This window comes from Montipora capricornis, chromosome 8 (genome assembly GCF_036669925.1).
Source record: "Montipora capricornis isolate CH-2021 chromosome 8, ASM3666992v2, whole genome shotgun sequence".
NCBI classification, from domain to species: domain Eukaryota; kingdom Metazoa; phylum Cnidaria; class Anthozoa; order Scleractinia; family Acroporidae; genus Montipora; species Montipora capricornis.
Window position 1 is genome coordinate 26,260,912 of NC_090890.1, and position 25,000 is coordinate 26,285,911.

The window sequence follows — 25,000 nt, forward strand, 5'->3', positions numbered from 1 at the left end:
CACCACGCGTACGGCAACCTCAAACAGGGCTGAAAAATCCAACATTTCGAAGGGGTGAAATTCGCCATGCATGTAATTCGCTCGTCCCAACAAATAGATGTCACACTTTTTGTACAGGTTCACCCAATTCTGAAAATGAGTTTGAATCCCGAATTTGCGCCGGGATTTCCCCAGTGTTGCGGCCGGCAACTCCTTCCCCAATGACCCCCTCCCCCCGCAATGTCCATTTTTAGCCCAAGCACCGAAACAAACAAACAAATTAAACGCCAACATCATATGTTTTTGTTTTCTGATTCTGAAAGAATAATTTGAATATTGTGGAAGGAAATCATTGATAATTTTGTATTCCTTACAAGTAAGTACATGTCATCGGCTACTTGTAAAAAGCTTCTAAAATTTTAGGCGATAATTATCGGTTGATGACCGACAGACCTCAACGACGAACCATTCCATTGTCAAAATAAACGCCCCATCAGGGAAATTTACATTTTCACTAAATGTTGTAACTGCAATTAAACCGCTGTTGAGTTTTTTAGTAGGTTTGACAAGTGACACTCGAGAACGGATCATACCATCTGCCGCAAATTTACCTACAGTTTTTCGATTTTATCTGACTCCCAAAAGACACGTATTTTTTGTAGCAACACACAGCACACGTCTTCACCCCTCGACAATTAAGTTCGATGTTTTTACGGTTTTTCTTTTTACCTGTGAAGAACACGAGATCGATTTGTAATATTATTTCCGCCGTAAAAAATATCATTGTTTGTTTCTTAAAATACATCATAACCAATCAACGATCGCTGTAAGACAATAAAACGTGATTGACATACCCCGTATAATAAGGCCGAAACCAAAAGCTTAGCACGAGCTTAACTTTGAGACTTGTAGTGGAGTTCGCACCGTTGGAAAGGATGGCCAGTAGGAAGGGATTTAGGGAGTATTTTTGTTTTTGGGAATCAAGCCGGTAATAGAGGTGTTGAAATTTTTAATTTCTCGCCATGGCGGGATGCGACATAAAATCTGTTGGACCTTACGTTCTTGAAGGAACTCTCGGAAGAGGACAGACTGGTAATGTGAATTTATCGATCATCCTCATTACTTTTCCTTTCAGTGGGCTTATGTATCTCTTGGTTTTTTACAGGGCTGGTGAAATTGGGAGTTAATTGTGTAACAAAGAAAAAAGTTGCTGTGAAAATAATAGACCGAACCAAGTTAAGCGAACAAGTTTTAAGCAAGGTAAAGTTGTCTGTAAAAGCTTCTCATAGCCTAAGAAGATTCTCGAATTTCCCGAACATGTAAACATGCAATTTGCATCTGATTTATCCTTGAAAATAACAAACGTATCGACAGTGCTAAATTTACACTAAATTTGACCTTTAACGGTCTAATCTAGGATACAGTAGCCAATATTCTTACCAAGAAACGGATTCAAATTTGTTTTTGATCAAAGCAATGCTCTCAATTTTATCAACGATGGCCCGAATCGTTTTGCTTATAAACACTTGATTTCGGCTAAATTTCCTCGTCATAACTTCCCATTTTGAAATATTTATGAGTTTCAGGCTTGCTTTGTTTTCCGTAGAAATACTTCTCGTAGTTTTATGTTGCTGGCTGTTTGCTTAGCTTGAAGGCCAAGTAATCAACGATCCACGCGCCCTTCTTTAGCGCCTTGCTTCCGTGACCTCTTGTTCTGCAAAGTACACATCAGATAATGGTAATTTGACGTGAAGGGAAATTCAAAACAAACACTCACTATTTTACTTCAGCCTTAGGGAAAGTAACCTAAATTTTTTTTAAAGCAAAATAGGTTGGTATTCGTTGTGAAAATTAATTCTGGCCGTCATCACTTTCGCCGAAACTAATTCCATTTCCTGTCCGAAACCAAGCGTTGAATTCGTTGGTTCACATCCAAACAAATCAGCTCTTAATTCAAATTTCTTGAGCGATTGCTTCCGTTAATTTCCATCGGGAATAGGCCAGTTCTTTTCCTCTGTTTTGATTTTTACTTGCAACGACCTGTTACACGAGAGCCCCTCAGCCCAGAGTTCATTTCGTTCTGTGTAAACCGTTGATGTTATTTTCGATTATGTGTTGAAAATATTGGAAATTTTGTTCAATAAAAGTTTTTGTTGATGCGTACTCAATAATTTTTAAATGAAATATTTAGTTTTTTTGGTAACGCAAAAAAAATTAATAATTTCGCATGTTGGTTTTTTGGAACTAACATGTTAAAATAGATCAGATGTTCCGCTCTTTTATCAGTACAGAAATGTATGCGTTTTCAATGGCCACTTGAAATGTATTCTTCTTGTTGATTTCATGACAATCTGTCACACAATCCAGTGTGACAACTACCATGTTCTGGGCAGGGATCATTATTCTGGGTGCCCGTCATAATGATTGTTATAAAAGTGTTTGCGAGTCTCATTTAGACAATCCTAGAGCATGATTAGAATGTCAATTTGATGATTTTTCACATTTTTTTGCTGGATGGAATGGTCTGTCTGATTTTGGTCCAACATTTTTTTGACATTCAGAACACAAAAACAAGTACAACAACAATGGTTTACATTGCTTTTTACAACATCAGAGTCTGGTATTTTAACAATGATGCTATAAGATCTGAAGTGGTCATCAAATAAAAGTTTCCAGGTGGAAATCAGTGTGGTAGTCTGATCTGTATTTTACAACATGAAAATAGTGACTTTTTTCAAGTAGACTTTCATATACTGGACTAAAATGGCAAGGACAAAAAACCATTGTTATTGCTTTTAGTCCTTGCTAATTAAGTATTGTTATTTTCACTTTGTTCTTTTGTTTTATGGACATTTATTATTTTGAATCCGGTATATGAAAGTCCAACCCTTTTTTCACGCTGTATTTCAAATTCTTGTGATGATTTTGGTCTATTGCATCCTAATTAATTCTGTGTCTGTACAGAGCTTGACACTTTCATTTTAGTGTAATCACTGTCCAGATTTTTTTTCCATGTAATTAATGAAATGTAGCAAAATTTATTGGGAATCTTGCTAAAATGGTCCTGTGGGATGTGATATGGAAACATTCATTTTGTGACCTTTTAGATGATGGATTGTGTCTTCCATGGGGCTCATTGAATTTGTCTTATTTTGTTCAGTCTTGACTGAAAGAATTGGGCACATTTTTTGATGAATTTTACTAGTTAGTTTCTAAAATTAATTTTTTTTAGAGTAAAACTTGGTTACTGAATAATGATTGTTGTCTTGGCAACCAGAGGTACATAGAAAATCCAGATTGGCTATAAGAATTGGAATACATTAAAAAACAAAATCCTTTAAAAGATGAATGTACTTCAAAATTTTTTATCACTTTGTTATCCTAAGTTATAGTGAATTGTAACTGTCGTATATTGTCAGATATTTGTCAAGATTTTTGTGCGTTTGAAATTGCATGACTTTCTAGGGAGATCTATTGTAAACTGAGGAAAACCACTTACTTTTAATATCCTTTACAATAATTAAAAACATAAGAAAATTTTCTTCCCTCTTTTATTTTGCATTATGACATGGATTTTAATGATTTTCCTAAATTATTGAATGTAAATAAGTCAATTTTGTGTGAAGAAAATTAATCTGGAACTTAAAAATTATCGTTACTTTAAAGCAAAAATTAGATTAATTTTCTGATCTCTTAACTGTGATTTCTGTAGTGTTAATAATTTTCATGGAATTATGGATCAGAAAGTATTTCCTATGCAGTTTTCAATAAGGTTTCGGAGGTGTTGATTAATTAAAAATATTTTGAAGTTGGTTTTTGCAAACCACTGATAGGAGTGGATAAGCTTTTAAGAACAAAAATAATAATTGTAAAGTGGATTTATCTTTCAGGCACAAACATTGCCTATGTGTTTAAATAATATTCCTTTTATTATTATTGTTAAAGTACATGTACATATAAAAGGCAAAAAAAAAGGTGACTGGCCATCCATACAGTTTAATGGCAAGATGAATGGAACATTAAATGTTAATTCTATTAGTTTTGTGTTGATGAAAGTCTCACTTTCGGTGATTCTTCATATTATTTTTTCCCCATGGTGCTGTTTCATTCCTTGCAAGTTCTAGCTATGTTATGTTGAAATAAATTTGTTGAATGAAAAAAGGTAGTGGTGACTTGCACAAATTTTAGACCATTGTTCAAATACGTCCTATAAGAGACATCACAATCATCTCCAATTGATGCGTGTTTTTATAATTTTATTCTTTATTGAACTAATCCATCTGTTATGGAATCCACAACAATACAATGATGGTGATCACTTAAATTGTAAAGGTTTTTTTTCTCAGACCCAATGGCTTTTTACCATAACTTTTATCTTGCTCTTTAATAGCTAAAATAATGTGATAAATTGCTTTTAAAAGAGTTTCCTTCCCTCTGGATTTATTTTTGTTTTTAGTTTAATTGACTTTAAACTCTTAAATCAACATTCTAGTGCTGGTTCATTAGTGAAGAGTACAATGATAATGTTAAAAAAACTCTCTTTTAAGCACATTATTCTCTGAACTTTGTGCCTACATGTACATATAATTGCCGGTACACAAGCTAAGGTAGCTTGTACAAAAAAGAAAGAGAGAACAAGGTCTTTTGAATTTCACTAAATTTATTGAAACAAGTTTTGGAGACTTCAGCCATACTGTAAGTGTTTTGTGTAGTTTACCATCACTTTATTCTTGACTGGATAATACCTAGAATGATATCTGATATCCAGAATGATGTCATCCATTATAATGTTGAATCCTGCCTCTGCATGCTACGTCATTACCCCCTCTTAAAACTCCCACAATAAATATGTTAGGTGATCGAGAGGCGGCTGTATTCGCAGGCTAGGACATTCTCCATATATTTTTTACCCTTGATAACTCAAATATCACGTCTGTTAGTATACATGTGACAAGTCAAAACAAACAGTGTACTGCTGTGCGAAACATAAAATTTATTTTGAAGCACTAGCCCTGTAATCTTTGTCCTTTTTAAATTTGTGTAAAATTACACAAAAAGTACAGTGTATTAGTCCAGTTCAGGTTTCATTGATTATAAAGGGTACCATTTAACTTCAGTGACTGCTTACATAACTCCTTACTCCAGATTACTTGAACTCCCGATAACTCAAACCTTTTAAAATTTTACTTGTGAATGATTCAAGCTTCGAGTTATCGGGAGTGACGACTGTAATTTATCCTTAAAAAGCCTCATTTATGACAAAACATGAATCAAACACACTTTTCCAATCCTTGACTATTGCTACTTTACTATTTAGGTCTTGCTACATACTACAGGTAACTGAACTAGAATAATAGTTATTATTATGTTGGGTTTAAAGTCTCTGCATTACTGCAGATCCACATAACAATGTGAGCTTGTGTGCTTACCCTACAGTACAGTAAGAACTTTCATGGGACCCTTTTCTTTTCAGGTAGAAAGAGAGATTGCAATCATGAAGCTCGTTGATCACCCTCATGTGTTGGGCCTTTACGATGTCTATGAAAGCAAAAAGCACCTGTAAGTTTATTGATGGTGCAGTCTGAGGCATCATTCATGTATGACGCTGCATGCAGTTTCCTCAAATGGTTATAAACTAATTCAATTTACATTATGATCAGTCTGTCAAAACATCTTTCAAGTACAGTATTTAGCGCAATAGTCAGTTTGAACTCATCTAAGATAGGGACCTGGCGCAATTTGGTAGATGTTACTCATTTTGCTTTCTTGTCGTAAATAGGAGTCAATCCATGGCCATTTCGCAAGGACATTGGTTTAATAGGTCTTAACACAGATAACTTGTGTCACATGCACACAGAATGACAAGAAAGCAAAATGAGCAAATTTTATACGTACAGGTAACAAACATGGGCCGACTAGTGCCAGGACCCTATCTTAGCTGAGGTCAAACCGATGATGCTCCAGATGGTATTGGCCCTCAGGCTTGCTAAACGAAGGTCAGTCCTTTAATGGTTAATTAAAAGATGAAGGAGGAATTCTTTGCTGGGCAATCTCTGGGTCATTTTGTTTTCATCCAGGCCAATCTTTCAAGCAATACTACTCTAATGTGAATGTCTGGTCCTACCGACAGCTTACAATTAACCCTTTGATTCCTAAACTGGCCATACCTATGTACAAAATTATAGTATTTTACTCAGTCTGTCTGCCAGATGATTTTACTCATCAATGGGGAACCCCCAGGAGTCAACGGGTCAATCACTCACTCAAAAACTATGTCCCATTAAGAGATTGTACATCTGTGTTCATAAAAAAAGTATTTCAAGATCTTCGCCTATTGACTCCTGAACCACGTGCACCCGGGTCTGCTAAATCTGCGAGCCAGCGAGCGGTGCGAGCTATGCAAATTTCGCATTTAAGTCTAAGCACCCATTTCAAATAACCCTGATAAACAGTTATTAAGCTTAAGTCTAAGCACCCGTTTTAAAATGGTTAGCTTTCAGTAAGTGTGTGACTTGCGTGCATGTTGACTCGCATTGCTCGCTATGTTGGCTCGCAATTGACTGGCAGCTATGGCTCGCATGGCTTGCAGGTTAACTTTATAATACTCCACCACCCCCATTGTCAAGTAAAATCGTCTGGTGTTAGACACTGCGTGAGTAAGATCTTTTAAGTCTCACTCCTAGGTGTCAATAGGTTAATAAAGAATTAAATTTTAATTAGATCTCTTATTTTTCAGCTTTCTAATACTAGAACATGTTTCTGGGGGTGAGCTTTTTGACTATCTAGTGAAACGAGGAAGACTTCCTTTAGGAGAGGTAAGATATGATTTTGGGAAATAGTGAAACCAATATGACAACGTTGAAGTACTTTATTGTTTTGTTTTAACTGGAGGAAAGTATTATTTATTGAGACAACTTTGACTCCATTGTCAATTTTTATTTACTGATTTTTTTTCACTAAATATAATTTTCTTTTTTACCTCTTCCTTCTGAGTCCCCATCCCTGGCCTGTCTCCAAAATGAGGGCCACAATTTGTTGGGGCTTGGGAAAAGAGATATAATTGTTGACTGTATTTGAAAGCTATTGTTGTCTAAAAGGGCAAAAATTAGGGAAAGGTTTCATTTTCTCTAGGATGTTGCACTTTTTTTTTTTAGTTAAACTGTTTTGATTGTAGAGTTTTTAATCAGGAATTACCAATACACTTGTCTACTTGTATTTAAGAATTGTGTCAAATAGTTTAATCATACTACTACCAAGGGTTTCATAAAAGTCTAAACAAATATCAACAGACTACTGACAGGTGACTAATGGGAAACTAACACTTAACAGCTGTTTAATGGAAAGTGTTAAATGTACGTGTATGTTTTATCATGTCACATGCTAGCTGTTACAGCGTAGCACTAAATCAGATTATTGATAATAAACAAATATTTGTGCCTTTTTTTAAAGGCAAGAAGATTTTTCGCCCAGATGATTTCTGCTGTAGATTTTTGTCACAAGCACTGTGTCTGGTAGGTAAATCTGCACTGGTCTTCTCTTTGGCTACTGTGTAATTGTGTGCCAGCTGTAAATTTGTTGTACATGTATTTGATTTTTTTCTTTGTTTTGTAACATTAGTCATCGTGACTTGAAACCAGAAAACCTGCTTCTTGACAAAAAGATGAACATAAAAGTCGCTGATTTTGGAATGGCTTCCCTACAGGTGATTTTGTTTCGCTATATTTTCTATGTGCCATATTTGTTAAAATTACATGTACATTATATTCCTACAAAATACAATATATATATATATATATATATATCTATATATATCATGGCATCTGATAGGATGCGGCGATGCAGATCTGCATAATTCCCTAAAATCTTCATCCTCCGCATAATTACAATATATTCCGCATAAACAAAAGAATTGCCTGATATTAGTGATAAAGCAGCTGCTTAAAGACCATCCTCACAAACATAAAAGCCAAAGAGCTAGATTGAAATAGAATTCGTGATGAGAAACAAGATAATTTTTTATCGCTTTATTCATTTTAGCAAAAGTTGCAGCCATTAAAATGCCAACTTCTTACCCTTTTATTTCAACGGTGAAAGCTGGTTGCAAATTGGTGACTCCTCATACAAATTAATCACAACGGGGAAAACGTTCAGTCCCAAATGTGACTGTATTGGTCGCAATTTCGAGTCCTGATTTATCATAAGCATGTAAACTCATTGAACGATCGTAATTATTAGTTTTATTGTTTAAATTTCGGCATAATCAATGCATGTTTACGCATAATATGGCCAAAAATTTCTGCATAATCTTCTTTTAATATATTTTTTTTCTGGATCCTATCAGAAGCCCAGTATATATATACTGATTTCAAAAAAGATAAATCAAGGCTGAATAAATTGTGAATAAAATTATTGTTAAAGTAACTACAATGTAGTTTGCATGGTGGGGTTATTGATGGATGATTATTGGCCTTCAATCAGTTTTCAATCATTAAGTAAAATTTCAGTAATTCAGTTTTGTCATGATTGCCTTTTATCACTGTAAACGTATTGGATCAATCATCTTGTGAGTCACATCACTCTTTGTGATCTGCGTGACTATTCCGGGGGTAGGGTTGAGGGGGTGAGGGGTGGGGGTGGGGATTGGGAGTGAAGAGTACCAGAGCTGAAAAAACCCAAACTTTTACAAAAATGTTAACCTTAGGCCTAAACACTTATATGCTTTAGATAATGTTTAAGCCTAAGGTTAGCATTTTTGTGAAGGTTTGGGTTGTTTCAGCTATGGTACCCCTCACCCCCTGCCCCTCACTCCCTACCCACACCCCTGGAATAGTCATACTGTTTGTGATTGGCTCATTTTGATGCAATGCAGTTTAATTTCCAAAATTATTGCTGGTCTTAACTTACATGTAAAAGTTTATGGCAATTTAATCACCATAATTAACCCTTAGGCTAGAAATTTAGCAACTTGTAGTTGAGGAAGTTATAGTTGGGTAGGACGTTGTAGAATGAAATTGAATCATGACCAATGATCTTAAATACTTGGTGTCAGTGCATGCTTTTGATAGCAGTAATACCGGTATTTATAATTTGATGTTGTTAACCCATTCACTCCTCATGTGCTCCTGGACGCCCAGGGCTGGGCGGTTGATGAGTAATTGTTTAACCTTTTGATCCCTTTTTTTGCATAGGTTGGAGATAATGCCATGCTTGAAACAAGTTGTGGGTATGAACAACCATCAGTATTTTCCATTTTGCATTATAATTATTGTGATAACGCTTATTCTATTCTGCACAAAGATGCAGTGATACATTAATTTGGAGGATATTGGCCTGCTCCAAGTACTTGTACCATCATGGCAAAAACTCTAGGCTATTGGTGTTCAAAGTATAAAACTTTAAACTGACTGCAATTTTAATATCATGCAAGTAAAATGTAGTTAATGGATTGTGATGCTATTATCTGTAACCTTTTGATGGTGACTCTGTTTTCAATGAAGTGATTGTGCTGTCTAGATGCCAAGGTCAGCAAGCACTAAGGATTTATTGTATTCTGGCTTCGAACTTTGCAGCTTTGTTGTCGCTAGCAGGCTAGACTATGATCCATGGCATTGGGCAGGTGCTTTTTTCAAAGCTCTATTAGTGGCTAAGAGTTGACATGTGTAACAATGGGTTTGGTTAATCGCTTAGTTGTAGTACAGCTCTTCCGCCTGGCTATGCGAGCAGACATTATTTTGTCTAGCTATAAAAGCATGAGAAAACTATTTAGAGGTCACTTAATACATGTATGTTCTGTTGTTTAGTGCAGTTAGCACTCAATATAAAATATTATTGTGGTTTACGATTATTTTTTACAATGGCTCACTGCCCTCGCCGTTCTTCGCACATGAACCATCCATCTGCCCGGGGCAAAGATTTCACTGTGCTAACAAGCGAAGTCTTAAGACTCTGTCTCCAAGCTCTTAATCTTCCCAATACGGGCTCCTGAGGGCGGCTTCTTGCCTGTCTCAAACGGGCGTTGCCAGTAAGGGTGATCACACTATCAAACCCACAGAAAAGGTGCACAACTTTAAGGACAAAACACGCCAAGGGCGATCCACAAGAATGTCTACCACAAATCAAACAGAGGGAAAACCTGCAAGCCTCCCAGCCACCCAGGTCGATGAAGACTAAGACAGCGCCCTCTCAGGCAACCCCTCATTTTCTTCTATCGAGGAGATGATTTAACCCAGTCCAGAGCCGGTTGCTAAATCTGTTTGCAACTGACCACAGTGTTCAGTCCAGCTATCGAGGATCTTCGTTCACCGCCACCTTCCGTCCTCAGCCAACCAGAGCTGTTGTACTCCTGTTATGGCCTCTCCTCTGGGTCTTTCTAGGCCATTATACAAGTCTTTGGAGGACAAAATCCTTGGTTTGAGTAAGTTGATTTTGTTACTTTTGCCGGACAACTTGTATGAGTTCCAGACCCCTGAAATCCAGTTGTGCTTGGATGACTCATCCTCAGGTCCCATGGGTTCTCTGGTCACCATGGTGTGAAAGAAACAACCTGTCATTGACCCATTCCAGAAGTGGCTGGATGCATATAATTAATTGTCTTACATGATATAACCCTTGTCTGCCTACACACGTAGGTCGCTTGAGCTCATAAAGTACCAGCAAATAATAATTATTATCCAAGTGGTCACTAAATTTAAGGGTCTGGCTTGGTTATCATACAACCAGCAATTCCGTTGCCGAGCGGTTTATAACTTTTGCCTAAAGTGGGATAAAGTAGACCTCAAGCTATGGACAGTGACTTTTGCGGGCATAGCTAAGCCCCATTGCAATGTTTGCTGGAGCCCCTACCAGGATGAGGATGTCTGCTCTTCTGACTTCAACAGGAGTCCACAGTGACCCAAAACCATATGCTTCAATTTCAACAAGCCTTCCAGTTGGCGAATGCAGCTCCTCACACGTATGCCAACGCTGCCATCCCACTATACCATGCCGCCCCAGACTGCCCCCAGCAACAGCCCAACAACGCCAGCAAGTCCACCAAACCCAATGGGCGCAGAAAGAAATAAGTGGAACAACTACGGTGCAATCAGAGGCCATTGGTATCCTCACCTATTGACATTTATTGCTTAGAATTAGAATTGAGGAATCACCCTGATCGCAACTTTGTTAAATTGATGCACTTAGTAAGCTTAAGGAGGGCGCTGGCATTTGTTGTTCAGGGCCGTGTTTCCTCCAGGTCTCCCCTAACCTAATTTATGCAGCACAGCACCCTGGTGTAATCTTTAAACCTCTGCAAGGAGATAGCTCTGGCAAGAGTAGCGGGTCCCTACCCCTCCCCTCCCTTATCTAAGTTTCAATGTCACCCTGTACAGGAGTTATCTGAAAATGCACTTGACTGAATGGTGCACTGTCTGTCACCTCTTCTACCCCCAAGGAGAAAGCATTAACGACCACATTCCCAGAATGTATGTTCTGGTCGACGACACCATTCACATCCTTCAATCCCTAGGTAGTGCAGCTTTCATGGCCAAGACGGATCTCAAATCAGCCTTTCTCCTCATACCCATTCATCCCAATGACTGGAGTTTACTGGGCATTCATTGGTAATCCCAGTGCTATGTCGACATAATTATACGTACCCTTTGGGCTCCATAGTGCTCCGTTCCTTTTCAATCAGCTCTCTGACGGCCTTGAGTGGATTCTTATAAACGACTACGGCATCAAGCTTGGTATTCACATCCTGGACTATTTTTTCATTGCTGAATGATCCAAATTGGTGTGTTTAACTAAGTTAAACTTTAGTACTCTGTTACGTGTATTCATGTCACTAAGAGGCCCCCATCGTCGCTTTGACCATAGGCTCCTCCCAGGAGATAGAGCTCATCGTCTTTAAGACAGCGTGCACATGGAGGCCCGCTTACCCCAGGACAAACTCTCCAGGATCAGTGTCTTGCTAAACTCTTTTAAACACAGCAGATCAGTTTGCCTCGTAATTTTACAATCACTAAATCGGAACTCTACAATTTGCATGCAAAGTGGTGGTGCCGAGCTGGACCTTTCTACAGCAGGCGATTGATTTGAGCAGTGGCGTCCCCAATCTTTTTCACCACATAAGGCTTAATAAGGAATTTTTTAAGGACCTGGCCCTTTTGGAAAGTTTTTATTTCAAACTGGAACAAGCGTACCTTCTTTCTTTCTTGAGTCTTTTCCTACCACAGCTCAGGATCTAGAGCTCTACTGATGCTCCTGGCTCAATAGGATTTGGGTGCTATTTTCAGGGAAAGTGGTTTCAGGGTCGTTGGCCTCCTTGCTATTGTCATCGCTTACTCCATATGGCACCCCTTTCACCCAGGGAAGGGCCTTCAATTCCGGTGTGACAAGTTATCTCTTGGTGGTAGCTATCATAAATTTGGGGCATTCGAAGATGCCCTGCATTATCGATTTGATTGGACAACTTGTGCTTCTCTCCATCCATGCAGCTTAACTTTGCAGTGCAGGCTTGTCATGTCCGTGGGGTTTCAAATGAGGTCGCTGATGCCCTCTCCCGCTTTCAGAGGCCGCGCTTTTGGGCTCTTGCTCCCAATGCCGACCAGAGTCCTTGTACCATGACTTGTACTAATGACCCTCTGAGGTATGCTTCTTAGGTATGCTTCTTAGGTATGCTTCTTGGGACCTGGCTGCGAACACCAGTTGTGCCTACAGCTCTGGGGAACGACAATATTTTCAATTTTGCCTGATAAACCCCCTTCTAAGCCCAGATGAGGATGTATTACCTGCCTCTGAAGGGACACTGATCTTTTTTGCTAGAACAGTGTGTCAGCACAATTAAACTTTATTTACAATAGCTGTGGTTGGTAATCTTCACATTAGGGACCGTTCATTTTTTTATGGGGTAGGGGGGGCTGGTGGAATTTGGAGGAGTGTAATTTGAAAAGTGTATGACCCCCCCCAATTTCCGAATTTTTTTTCGCCTGCCCCCCCCCCTTGAATAAAAAATACATATGGTGTTAAAAGTTACTGCAGCATTAAAATTTCGTTTTGTTACATTTCACATAATTTTTTGAAAGAAACCTGAAAGCTAGAAAGCTGCTTTTAACAAATCACTCAAAAGAATGAAAAGTCAATTTCTGCTCTTCTTGTTACAGCTCGTCCTGAGCGTGTTGTAGCTGGCCGCTCGTCTGCGTGTTCCTCATCTGAGGCGATAAAAGCAAGAACGACATCATTTGAGTCGTCTTCAGAGTCAGGGGTATCACTCTTCTAGTCATCATCAGTTTCCTCTCCCTCACTGCTTTCATCACTGCTGTTTAGTTGACCTGATTCATTCCTGCCTCCCACTTCGGCTTGTCCAGTTCAGAGAGTATTCATTGGCAAGAATTTGTAAAATCTCTTATCCTATTTTTAATCTATTTTTTTCGTCCAACCCCCCTTTTCCTTCATTTTTTTTCGGCTGGCCCCCCCTTTCTCATAAAAAATGAACGGTCCCTTAGAGCTGGATACAATGACCCCCTTTAATTAAGGGTACTAACTAAGCTTTTTCTCTGTAAGGTCCTGTGTGCTATCTGTCGCTTGCCAGTAAAACCGCAGGCTCTCCTTGCCATTCGTCCTGTTCTGCACGCACAGCTTAGATCCCGGGACTTTTCTATGATTTGGCCTTTTGGCACATGATATGGTGCCGCATTCATGGATCCTGAAATATTTGGAGATAGTTGGGGCTGCCAAGAATATGATCTCTATGATACACAACAGCATGGTGAACTGGAAGACAGTATTGACATCAGGAGGAATGGCTCTTAGGCAGGTGGACATTAGGAGAGGAATTTTTCAAGGTGACTCCTTGTTGCCCCTGCTGTTTATAGTGATCATGTTACCCTTGACCCTAGAACTGCGAAAAATGAGAGCTAGATACAAACTGGCAAAGGACATGAAGCCCATTAACCATGTACTATTCATGGATGATCTGAAGCTGTACGGAGCTAGCAAAGATCGACGAGACTCACTTGTTCAAGTAGTAAGAATCTTCTCCCAAGACATTAAAATGTCTTTTGGGCTAGACAAGTGTGCTGTCCTGGAAATGAGAAGGAGAAGACAAGTTGGCCGTAGCAGTATAGAACTACCCGACGACCAGCATATCGGGGAAATAGAGGAGGAAGGCTACAAATACCTTGGAATGTTACATCTTACAGTCGGACCAGACTCTAAACACGAAGATGAAAGGCAAGATAACATCGGAGTATATCAGAAGAGTCAAGAAGTTGTGTAGATCGAAACTCAATGGAGGAAATTTGACCGATGGCATCAATACCTGGGCTGTAGGTGTAGTACGCTACAGTGCGGGGATTGTGGACTGGACAGTGGAGGAGGCAGCCAACATGGATAGAAGAACTAGGAAGATCTTGGCAATGAATGGCTGTCTGCACACCAGGAGTAATGTTGTGAGGCTCTACCTGCTAAGAAAGAAAGGAGGAAGAGGACTCAGATCCGCATGAAATGAAATCCCTTCATGGCTACCTGAGAGAGAGCACAGAGTGGATGCTTCAAACTGCGTTGACGGAGAAAGTGATTGTTGAGGAAGAGAGTCTGCAGGACTATGAGAGGAGGAGGAAAGACAAGAAAGTTAAAAACTGGAAGGAGAATGCCTTACATGGTGCATTTGTCCATCAAATATCAGGTGAAGCTGGAGAGGAGTCTTAGAGATGGGTCAGGAATGGATTCTCTTAAAAAAGGAGACAGAAGGTTTGATTCTTGCTGCTCAGGAACAAGCTTTAAGAACAAACTCAATCAAGTACAGCATAGATAAGACGTAAGAGACACCACTGTGTAGATTGTGTGGAGATGCCACTGAAACAGTATGACACATTGTCAGTGGATGCAAGAAGCTTGCAAAAGCCATGTTTATCCCACGGAATGTGTTTTGTCAGGCCACTTTCCAACCATGATTACAATATTTATCATTACCATAAATATAACATTTTGAGTAACAATATAGCCAAGTGTGCTATGGCTTTGGAGATTGTTGCTCAAATACATGTATTAGCAAGGAGGTTATTAAACCAGCATTTCCATTGAAGAGGCAGAATCACTGAGGCCCTGCCAGGGAAGGGTCCCGTGTCGGCTTTAATGAATACTTGTGTTGCTGTCGGAAATTTAAAGGAATTTATTTGTCCTTGTTGGAATTTCAGTTTATCTGATTTTGTTTTTCTATATACAGTGTACTAACTTAAACATACAGGGCATGAGTGTTTTACTTGTGTGATCATGTCACTTTAGAAAACTCATAATGGCATGTGATATGGAAATGCCTGCAACTTTAAACTTTATGGGTGTTCCAGTCAGTTAACCGGTTTTGCATGAAACCATCTGACCTTACAAATTGACACGCATTGGTAGGCAGGCAGAGGGTAGGGAGTTGAAGGTTGAATCAAGGCAACAAAACACAATGTCATCTAATGACACAAGGCTCGATCAGTAGATCTCACTAGACAAACCAAAATTACTTCTGGCATATAATATAAGTTGCCTGGGTCATAAAAAACGTGTGGGTGTTTTAATGGACTTGATGACATCCTCTGACACATTATTTTCTGTAAGAGGTAACTTGCACGTGCAGAGTTTTTGAAGCGTTAACTACTTAAGGATAAAAGATGAACTGTGTTACAATGACTACCTTTTGAGTTACCCTTGACTACCTACTAAATATTTATCATTTGTCTCATTGTTTTTTCCTTTGATTTTTCCTAGGTCACCTCATTATGCTTGCCCAGAAGTCATAAGGGTGTGTGCATTGCAATTCCTGAAACACAAACATGCATTAAATTTTGTAGTGAACGTCTACATGTACATGTTCCATCTTTTTCACACCATGAATCAAGAATGCCACATTTCAACAAGATACGTTGACCCAGCTGTGTAGCAGGACAAGTTATAATATTTAATTACCAATCATATTATTAATAATTGTTGCCTGACTCTTATTTTATAGCAAGGTTTCTCAATAGAACACATGTCATGGGTGTCACTAGTAACGTGCAGAGTGGTGAATAAATACATCGCCGCTTCGCGGCTCGGGAAAATATCCACCACTAACCACCTCCACTTTGGTGAATAGTTGCTAATTTACTACAATTATTATGGGTTAAAACCCCGAAGTGACTACTGCCTGAGCCTGCCAGAGTGCAGTTCCAGACTTTTGGATAGCTGATTACGTCATGCCAGTTGGTTTTTTGGCATGTTATCTTACATTTTGGGATATTTCTCCTCTTTTCATTTCAAATATACTTGTATGGAAAATTTCTGACAGTCAAATATTTTGCTATATTGCATCAATCTTCTTCTACAGGGAGAAAAGTATGATGGCCGGAAAGCTGATGTCTGGAGCTGTGGTGTTATTTTATATGCATTGTTGGTGGTAAGTTACTTTTTTTCTTGGATGTTACTTTTGGTAAGGCTTTGTCATCTGAAAAAGAATAATGAAAAAAAACAAAAAAAAAAAAAAATCAAAAGTTTTTTTTCAAAGTGAAAGAATGGTGCACACAGACTGAGTGAGTTCACTCACACTCCCTGAATTTTATAACCATTTGCCACCTAAGGTTGTCACTTTTACATTTTACTTTGTCCAATTCAAGGCAATTTTTATTTGTCAATAGGGAACCCCTGAGGGGCAACTCAAGCGTTAATGACATGTAAATGAATTCCTTTGAAGGAATGGAAGGGCTAAAGGGTTGAATCCCTTTGGGCCAAAAGTGTTAAAGTATATAGTTGGTGTTGAGAGGAGGATTTGAAACTGGAACAAATCTGCTGCCATATCAGTGGGACCATGTGACCTCCCTAATGCTGGGTGAAAACTCAGCAGGTTGCAGTTTACGTACATTGTAGGGTTTCAGGCCATCGTTTCACCATAGCTGAAACCACTCATGCCTTTGCAAATGCTAACATTATAGGTCTTAACACTGCAGATGCTTTAGATAATGGTTAAGCCTAAAGGTTGGGGGCTATTTGAGTTACCATGGTAAAATCGTGACCTGCAACCCTAACCTGGAACCTGCAACTTTACACCCTCCACCATCCTAGATTATGTGTTTAGGGTAACACCTCATGCAGTACAGTCTGATTATTGTAATTCGTTTTCTGTTTAGGGTGCCCTACCTTTTGATGATGAAAACTTGAGAACCTTGTTGGAGAAAGTAAGTTTATGATAAATTAGTGGGTGGTTCTGAATCACTGGACAGCTACTCACTTCAAAATATTTATTCAAGCACTGCATTATGAAGCCCATTGCTGTCAAGGCTTTTTCAGAGGCCTTTACTGCCATAAGCACAGTTCCAGATAGGTTTTTAAGGCAGGGTGTTAACAAGGAATTTCAGTAGGGCAAATTCCCACTGATCCGACCAAACCATTATAAATTTTCTGTTAACTTGTCTGGTCATGTCACTGACCTTGTTAACTGGAACACTGTATTAGAGAGCTCAAGCACGAGACGTTTTTGTCAAAACGGACGCCAAGTAGCCGAGGTGAAACTCGGTTGTGATCGGTGTCTGTATCTTGACTTGTTTACGGTAAGCATGTCCCGTCAGTGATTTTACGGCATGGGCTAAGACTGAAAGTGGGACGGGGACGTGGGGACTCGGGGACGTGGGGACGTGGGGACTCGGGGACGTGGGGACGTGGGGACGCGGGGACTCCGGGACTCGGGGACGTGGGGACGTGGGGACTCGGGGACTCGGGGACTCGGGGACTCGGGGACTCGGGGACGTGGGGACTCGGGGACGTGGGGACTCGGGGACGTGGGGACGTGGGGACGTGGAGACTCGGGTACTCGGGGACGTGTGAACTTGGGGATGTGGGGACGCGGCGACACATTTTCGAAGTACAGAATTTTTAGAAATGGGACAACATCGCCAAGAAAGTTGAATTGCTTGTGTTATTTTGCTTTTCAAGTACCAGCTAAATACACAGCGAAATTCAAAAATTGGATTCTCGAAAAGTCATTCTCGCCACCCGTCACAGAGCTCAAATGTGAAACAAAGCAGAAGACCTAATGGCCCATTGCTGACACTGCAGCTGAAATTTCAGCGTTTTTTGTTGTTGTTGCTCAGAAACTTGAGCCTTATGACTCCTCTGTAACTGAAGTTTAAATACCGTGCCAATGTCCTTGTTGGCGGCATTGTGACTGCATCTTTCCTGGCGCTTGTTCAATTTGTTACCTTTGATTCGGGTTGTCACCGTTGATGTTGTCGAAAATGTTCGTCATCAGAGGGCCAGAAGCCCCCCAGGAGGGGGAGGGGGGTACTGCCATATATGAGCTATATAGGTATGTGCCGCTGTGAAGGGTATGGTTTTCAAGCAGTTTTCTCTAGGATAGGATACATAAATCAGAGGGTTTGTTTCTAGAATTGGATATAATTTTTCACGGAACTGACCAGTTGGTTGAAGATTTTATCTAGACTAAGGAAAGTTGATAAAACCAAATTTTTGTATACTACTTCTCCACCGAAACAGCACCACCGTTTCTTTAGAAACTAACGCCTTCAAGTATAAATAAATCATTTTTTGAGAGAGAAACGATTGTGGTATAGGTTTTGCTTTGGCTAGACTGTGCTAGTGACCTCAGTAGTTTCTCAAAAACAGTTACTCTAGGATAGGGAGGGTTTGGGGAGTTTACTCTGGTACAGGGTAGCAAAATTCACCTGAACTAGCTCTGGTTTAGGCTAAGGGTTCTAAGGTCCTAGCGGCACACCCCCCACCCAGAAATTCCTAAAGTACCGTCCCGGGCCAGAAGCTAAATAACGCTTCTGTGTGTTAAGGGTTGACCAAGCGAATAAGTTGGCATATTTTTGTTTTACGAGGAAACATTTATCCAATCGACGTTAACTTGAAATCTGCATACTTTGCTTTCTACTCCCTCGTTCATCTGAAATGTGTCACGTGATTTTTAACGGCTAAAAACAATTGAAATATTTTATCGGAAAAGAGGATGGAAAAGTCATCTTATATCAAGATACCTTGCTGTAGTACTCCTACCGAGGCTTTATCACTCTGCCTTTTAATCATATGCCCATCTTAATGGCAACGGTAAATCAAAATTAAAAGAAAAAAAAAGGTCAAATCACATAGAGGTCACAATAAAAATGAACGATATCACATTGATAGGTATAATTATACGTTAATGGTAGTTTTAAGCAGTTTCAAGCAAAACTTTGTCGGAATTTTTTAGGGTAAACGTTCCCCCAATCTCAAAAACAAGCGTTATGACGTCTTCAGTCAAGAAATGTGACGTGACAGACAACTACGAGTGAAATGCATAATTTAAAATAAAAAGGTTAGGATGCAGAAAGTGGAAGTACTTTTAAATGTTCAAGCCTCGATATACTTAGGGAATTGTAAAATGATCTGAGAAATGGTCATACCAACGTTTCGTTCATGTTGCCTATGTCAAATAGGGACTTAATGCCAAAAAAAATTGTCCCTTTGTTTCACCTAAATTACTCCACTATGTAACTTGATAGTAGTATAATGAAAGTCACCTTTTTATGAAGACGAGTAATAAACTATACTATATATATTTACTAGACCTCTGTTTCACATCATACAAACGAGGAACTTAAACCGGGGTACAACGCAGTTACGATCAACAGACGAAGATTTTGTGAAATATGATGAAAAGTTAAACAAATGGTAAAAATGCGTCCCCACGTCCCCGAGTCCCCGAGTCCCCACGTCCCCACGTCCCCGAGTCCCCACGTCCCCGAGTCCCCACGTCCCAAGTCCCACGTCCCAAGTCCCACGTCCCAGTCCCACGTCCCAGTCCCACTTTTAGTCACAGCAATTGTACAGCAGTTTTGTTGCTTTGTCTTCTTTCTTAATACTGAATCATGACTTCTTTAAGAAAGACAAGAGACACGCTTTTTCAGAGCTACAATCAACCATTGATTTCAGAGGATGAACTTATTGTTTTATTGGAAGAGAGCACGGCTTGAAATTCTCAATCCAGTTACGATCGATAATCCTGAAATGATTCTGAATGTACAGCAAAGTTCAGATCTGCCAGTGTTAGCTAATTTGTCCAATCCATTTGGTACATTTCTGTAAAGGAAAGCAAATGACAAATAAAAATGAAGCGTTGCAAAAAAAGAAATTAAATTTGACGGTCATTAAAATTTTTCAAAATTTAACATGGTCTTTCTGGAAACGTTGTCTTAGCATTGCCAGCGCATTAAAATTTAAGACCACAGATAAAAAACACAAGCACATACAAAAGGATATATCAAGGAAAAGAAATGTTTTTCAAAAGAGACTTACTCTAGTTTTTTTGGCAAGACGGAGTCTCGGCGTCTGCAGCGCTGTTGTTCATCAGCCGGTAGAACTGACAAGGAAGAGTTTCTTTCATAAATAATAGGAATTAGAAAGTTGATTGTCCAGCATTAGCAAGAAAACAGCAAAAATCAACCAAAAAAACAGAGTTATTGCACCTAAAATGAACTTACCTTTTCGCGTTTTTGTTTTTCACCACAGACGTCAAATAGGCAGCTTTGAAGTTTGTGACTTGACGTCTGTGACGTGTGACGTCATTTTCTTTGCAACATCACTTCCGGTCGCCGTCCGTGTTGACAAAAACGTCGCGTGCTTAAGCTCTCTATTCTGTACAATAACACCAAAGTTATTTACCCAGGAAGCTCCACTCACCCAGAAGGAGATTAACCAAATCCTTTAAGTATATACACGGGGACATTCATTTTTTTATCAAAGTCGTCAGCCAAGTACGTCTTTTGGATGTACTTGTGCATGGACAAATTTTGGGTTGCCCGGGCAAAAGTGCGGAGGTGTAGAAATGGTCTCGGATAAAATTACTTGTAACTTGAGCATTCGCGTTTTATTTTACACTCTCGTCAGAAATTACGAATTTTGACTCTGGAGTATTATAACGTTATTTACACGGTGGAAACCCGATTTACAGTGGTCCGTAATATCTGCGCGTCAAGACGTACTTGAACAGACGAGTTCATGCTCTTGAGTGCATCATGGGTAATCAGGGCAAGATGGAGAGAAATTCAGAGGTTCGTGTGGAAGTTCAAAACGATGAAGAGTATTCATGACATGCAATTGTGGGTTTTTTAATTTCCAAAACAGAAGACATGCGCTCAAAGGTGCGGCAGAGAGTTGGAGAGAATGGCTATTGTAGAAATTATTTTATTAAACAAAGTTTCTGCCACACATTTCCTGTAATTCCAAAGGCTCAAAATTACAGAAAATGTATGGACACAAAACAAGCAATACATGTATTTAGGAATTCCAAAGAATAGACGCGAAGTCCAGTTCATCTCAGCTGTGAACTTGAACTTATTAGTTTGGTTTATGATGGCGAAAGTCTATAAAGTAGAGTCATGTACAGGTTATTTTGCTTTGAATATCCATATACGGTAAACATTTTATTTCCTGCCATGTTGCCTTGATTATCCATGCTGCACTCAAGAGCGTGAACTGGTCTGTGTAGCTTACAGAGTTAAGATTCAAAAACCCAAAGTTTCGATTCTCCTGTCCAGTGTCTTCCTTTTAAATGTTTTCCTTTTTGCCGGAGGTGGCGAAACTCCTTGCAACTAATGCCACATTATCAGCTGAGACCACGAGTCACCCCTTTGCTCTTTTGCTAAAGGAGGGGAACATTGGGATTTACGGTTTTGCCATTTTCGCTATTTTTCAGATCGGTTTTTCGATTTTGTGCCAAAAGACTTCGCTTTTTCGGTTTTGGTGTTCATTGCGGTTTGCGGATTTTTCGTTTTTTAGCATCTGGTTTTCGGTTTTCGTAGAAAACACGAGCGGTTTTTCGGTTTTGTTATCCGATGTGCTTTTTGGGTTTTTCTATTTTGTTTTATTTGGGTTCCGGTTTCTCTTAGATTTGAGCGGCAATTGATCTTGAATAGAGTGTTATTTATTTAATCTTTGCAATTCATCAGCAATATAGAAACCATATGTACAATTAAAAATTTAAAACCAAGTATAGATAAAATTATGTAAACTGCATTAACTATCTTACTCGATATCATAAAATAAAAGTTGCTTTCCATGAATGCCGTGTTTACAATAATGGCTTAGATAACCTCTTTAATCAGTCGTTTGAATTGATTGAGGGACTCTGCTTTCCTTAGTTCTAATGGCAAACTCCCATATAAAAAGGGGAGGGATGCTCATCGTCTCGCTTGGGGGTGTAAATTTCGGATTTTGGTCTCACTTTGGGCGTTTTGGGCAAAGCGCAATCATGTGTAGCCGTGAAGGTCTCCTTCAGGGTTGCGCGCGAAGAAATATAAAAGTGTATATTTACACTTTTATATTTCTTCACGCAGGTGAAAATATTAGATGATAGTGTCTTTGCCATCATTAAAAGTCGCTGTATTTTTTATTTCTCTGTGTTATAATATGGTCTCTTTTAGGGGTAAAAAAAACCTGGGCTACACCCAGATTGGTCTCCTTTAGGTGTTCAATGTAAAATATCCAACAAGCATCCCTCCCCTTTTTATATGGGAGTTCCCGATGGGGGGGGGGGGGGGGCAGTGAGGCTCAATATTCGACTGCTGTTTTATGTATGTATCTGTTTATTACCACTTTTAATCTTTGAGAAAGTTCCTGCTGCCATGTAAAACAAGGAACAAATTGTACCGGTTAGCTTCCTCAGTGCAATAGCATGTTGTAGACCAGGATTAAACATTCCATTCGAATCTCCAAACTGTCAGGTCTTAGTTATCAAATAAAAATGTTCAATTAGAGATTTTCGATTGAAGTTTCCAGAGCTATAGCTTTTTGCGATTACAAAATTGCAATTCTCGAGAGGACTTGTGTGCAAATTTTTTTAAGTTACCTTGGCTCCATTACCAGATGGCAGTGGTTTCAATCTTCGATGAAGTATAGACCATTTTACAGTTGTTTGCTTAGTTACCTGATCTTTGAATGAAAGTGAGGCTGCAGTTGACCTTGCTTTGATAGAAACCTCACTGCTTTTCTTATGTTTATGTTGCTGTTCTCATGCTAATTATAGCGATTTACATAAGAAAAGCAGTGAGGTCTCTATCAAAGCAAAGTCAACCCCAGCCTCACTAACAATCAAATGCCAGGTAACTAAGCACACAACTGTAAGATGGTCTATTTCGATCCTAATTACCAGTAATGCACTTTGATTTGAATTAAACTGTCCTAGCAAAAGAATCACTTGCCTCCCTCTAACATTGCAGGTGAAGAAAGGACATTTTAGCATCCCAGTGTTCATTCCGACAGATGTGCAACAAATGATAAAAGGGATGATTACCGTTGATTCGGGAAAGAGAATTACAGTTAAGTATGATAATTATAACAAGACTTATTGCTACACTTTGAATGTCTACCCCTAAAACTGTTCATGCTGAAATTTAACACATCTGGTGTCATCAAAGTGGTATGATTTATCTCCTCTTCCTTCGTTTCAGATGGAGGAGGTTAAAAGGCATCCGTTTCTTACAAGGTATTTGGTGAGAAGTCCCATACAGTACACACCTACATCAGTTTTTGTTATTAGATAATATATAGATTTAGCCAAGGCTAAAGCGGAGCTCCCGGGCTATTTGTTCGTACAATAAGTTAACCTGGCTTGAACCTGTGATCCAATCGAAACCCAGTACCTTGTCAGCTGTCAACTTAAAAAAAAAACCAGCTGACCTCGATGATCTCTAACTTAAGCCCGCAATATGGTCATGTGATACTGGTCACATTGGCATACATGGATTTTCTTACCAATGGTGCTTCGCGCGCGCGCGCGCGCGCGCCGTTAAATCATCGACCGGTTGGCTCGATTGGTTGAGCATTGGACTTCTGTTCCGGAGGTTGCGGGATCAAAACTCTGGCCGGACCAACACTGCAGGGTCTATGAAAAACTGAGTAGAAAATAACATCTGCAAATGGTTAGACTCCCAAGTCTTTTCGAATCAGGACGAAAAACCGTAGTTCCCTTCTCACAACGCGTCAATGTTCATAACCCTGTAGGACGTAAAAGAACTTACACACTATTCGCAAAGAGTAGGGCATGGAGTTCCCGATGTTGTCGTCTGATTCCTTTGTGCTTAGGTATGTCATGGTTGGGAAAGTAAATGCTCGGAGATAATAGCTGCACCAAGCTACTCTAAAATCCGAGGGTAAATATTAGATGTGATATGATACATAGAGGACATTACGCGGTGGCTAGAATATATGAAGGATGGATGGACAAAAGATGGACAAGATTGAAACGCATTGCATTTGGGTAATCTTGAAAAATGTCGGCTCCGACCTTTTTCAAGTTTATGGCAAGTCGCTTGGATAAGAGTCGTTTTTGCTCAGAATCATCTTGTTTGTTATTTCATCAGCAAAGGAATTCCACATTACCGTTTTTCGAGTTTTAAACTCGTTATTAACTAAAGATTTCCCCAAAACACCCTAAAGTAACGTGACGTAGCCCCTTTAATACAAACGAAAAGAAAATATGACCACTCGTGTTACATTCGAAAAATACATCGGTTCACAGACGTAGTGGTCATATTGATTCTACGAATGTTCCCGGTGATTCAGAAACACAACCTCGTTCCCAGGGTCTGGGACGAGGTTGTCAGAAACACTCCTGTCCATATAATAAACAATTATTGGATGAGGTTGAGCATGATATCATGAATTATCAAAACCGAGGTCTGTGTTATCTGCCGAAGCCGAAGACACTTCAATAATTGTTTTATTATACATTTTTCACATAAATCATCCTCAGAAACAGAAGCGAAGCGTTCAGCCATTTTGTTTCTGAGGAGAACACTCCAAGGGGCTTAGTAACCAGGCAGACGTTGAACTTGACATGATTAATGTAATATCTGCAGCAGATATTACATTTATCATTGTCAAGTTCACAAGCTATTGTGAATTGATTGAATGCTCTAACCAATCAGATTTTTCATATTGAGTGTGATGTATAATAATAAGGTAAGATATGATAAGATATGCATAATATGATGCTATTTGAGGTGCAACTTAGCTTTCGCCCGGTATG

General features: G+C 39.3%; 1 protein-coding gene across 1 annotated transcript in view; it reads left to right on the plus strand.

Moving 5' to 3' along the window:
- The first annotated feature begins 861 nt into the window (after nt 1-861).
- Nucleotides 862-25,000, plus strand: part of LOC138014322 (serine/threonine-protein kinase BRSK2-like) — a 46,155-nt gene continuing 22,016 nt past the window's right edge. Inside the window, exons 1-12 of the mRNA XM_068861377.1 lie at nt 862-1,071; nt 1,145-1,239; nt 5,453-5,538; nt 6,716-6,794; nt 7,429-7,490; nt 7,597-7,681; nt 9,168-9,202; nt 15,712-15,745; nt 16,310-16,378; nt 17,106-17,153; nt 23,190-23,288; nt 23,421-23,455. Coding sequence (XP_068717478.1) covers nt 1,002-1,071; nt 1,145-1,239; nt 5,453-5,538; nt 6,716-6,794; nt 7,429-7,490; nt 7,597-7,681; nt 9,168-9,202; nt 15,712-15,745; nt 16,310-16,378; nt 17,106-17,153; nt 23,190-23,288; nt 23,421-23,455 — 797 coding nt within the window. The 5' untranslated portion in view covers nt 862-1,001. The remainder of the gene's footprint in view (nt 1,072-1,144; nt 1,240-5,452; nt 5,539-6,715; nt 6,795-7,428; nt 7,491-7,596; nt 7,682-9,167; nt 9,203-15,711; nt 15,746-16,309; nt 16,379-17,105; nt 17,154-23,189; nt 23,289-23,420; nt 23,456-25,000) is intronic.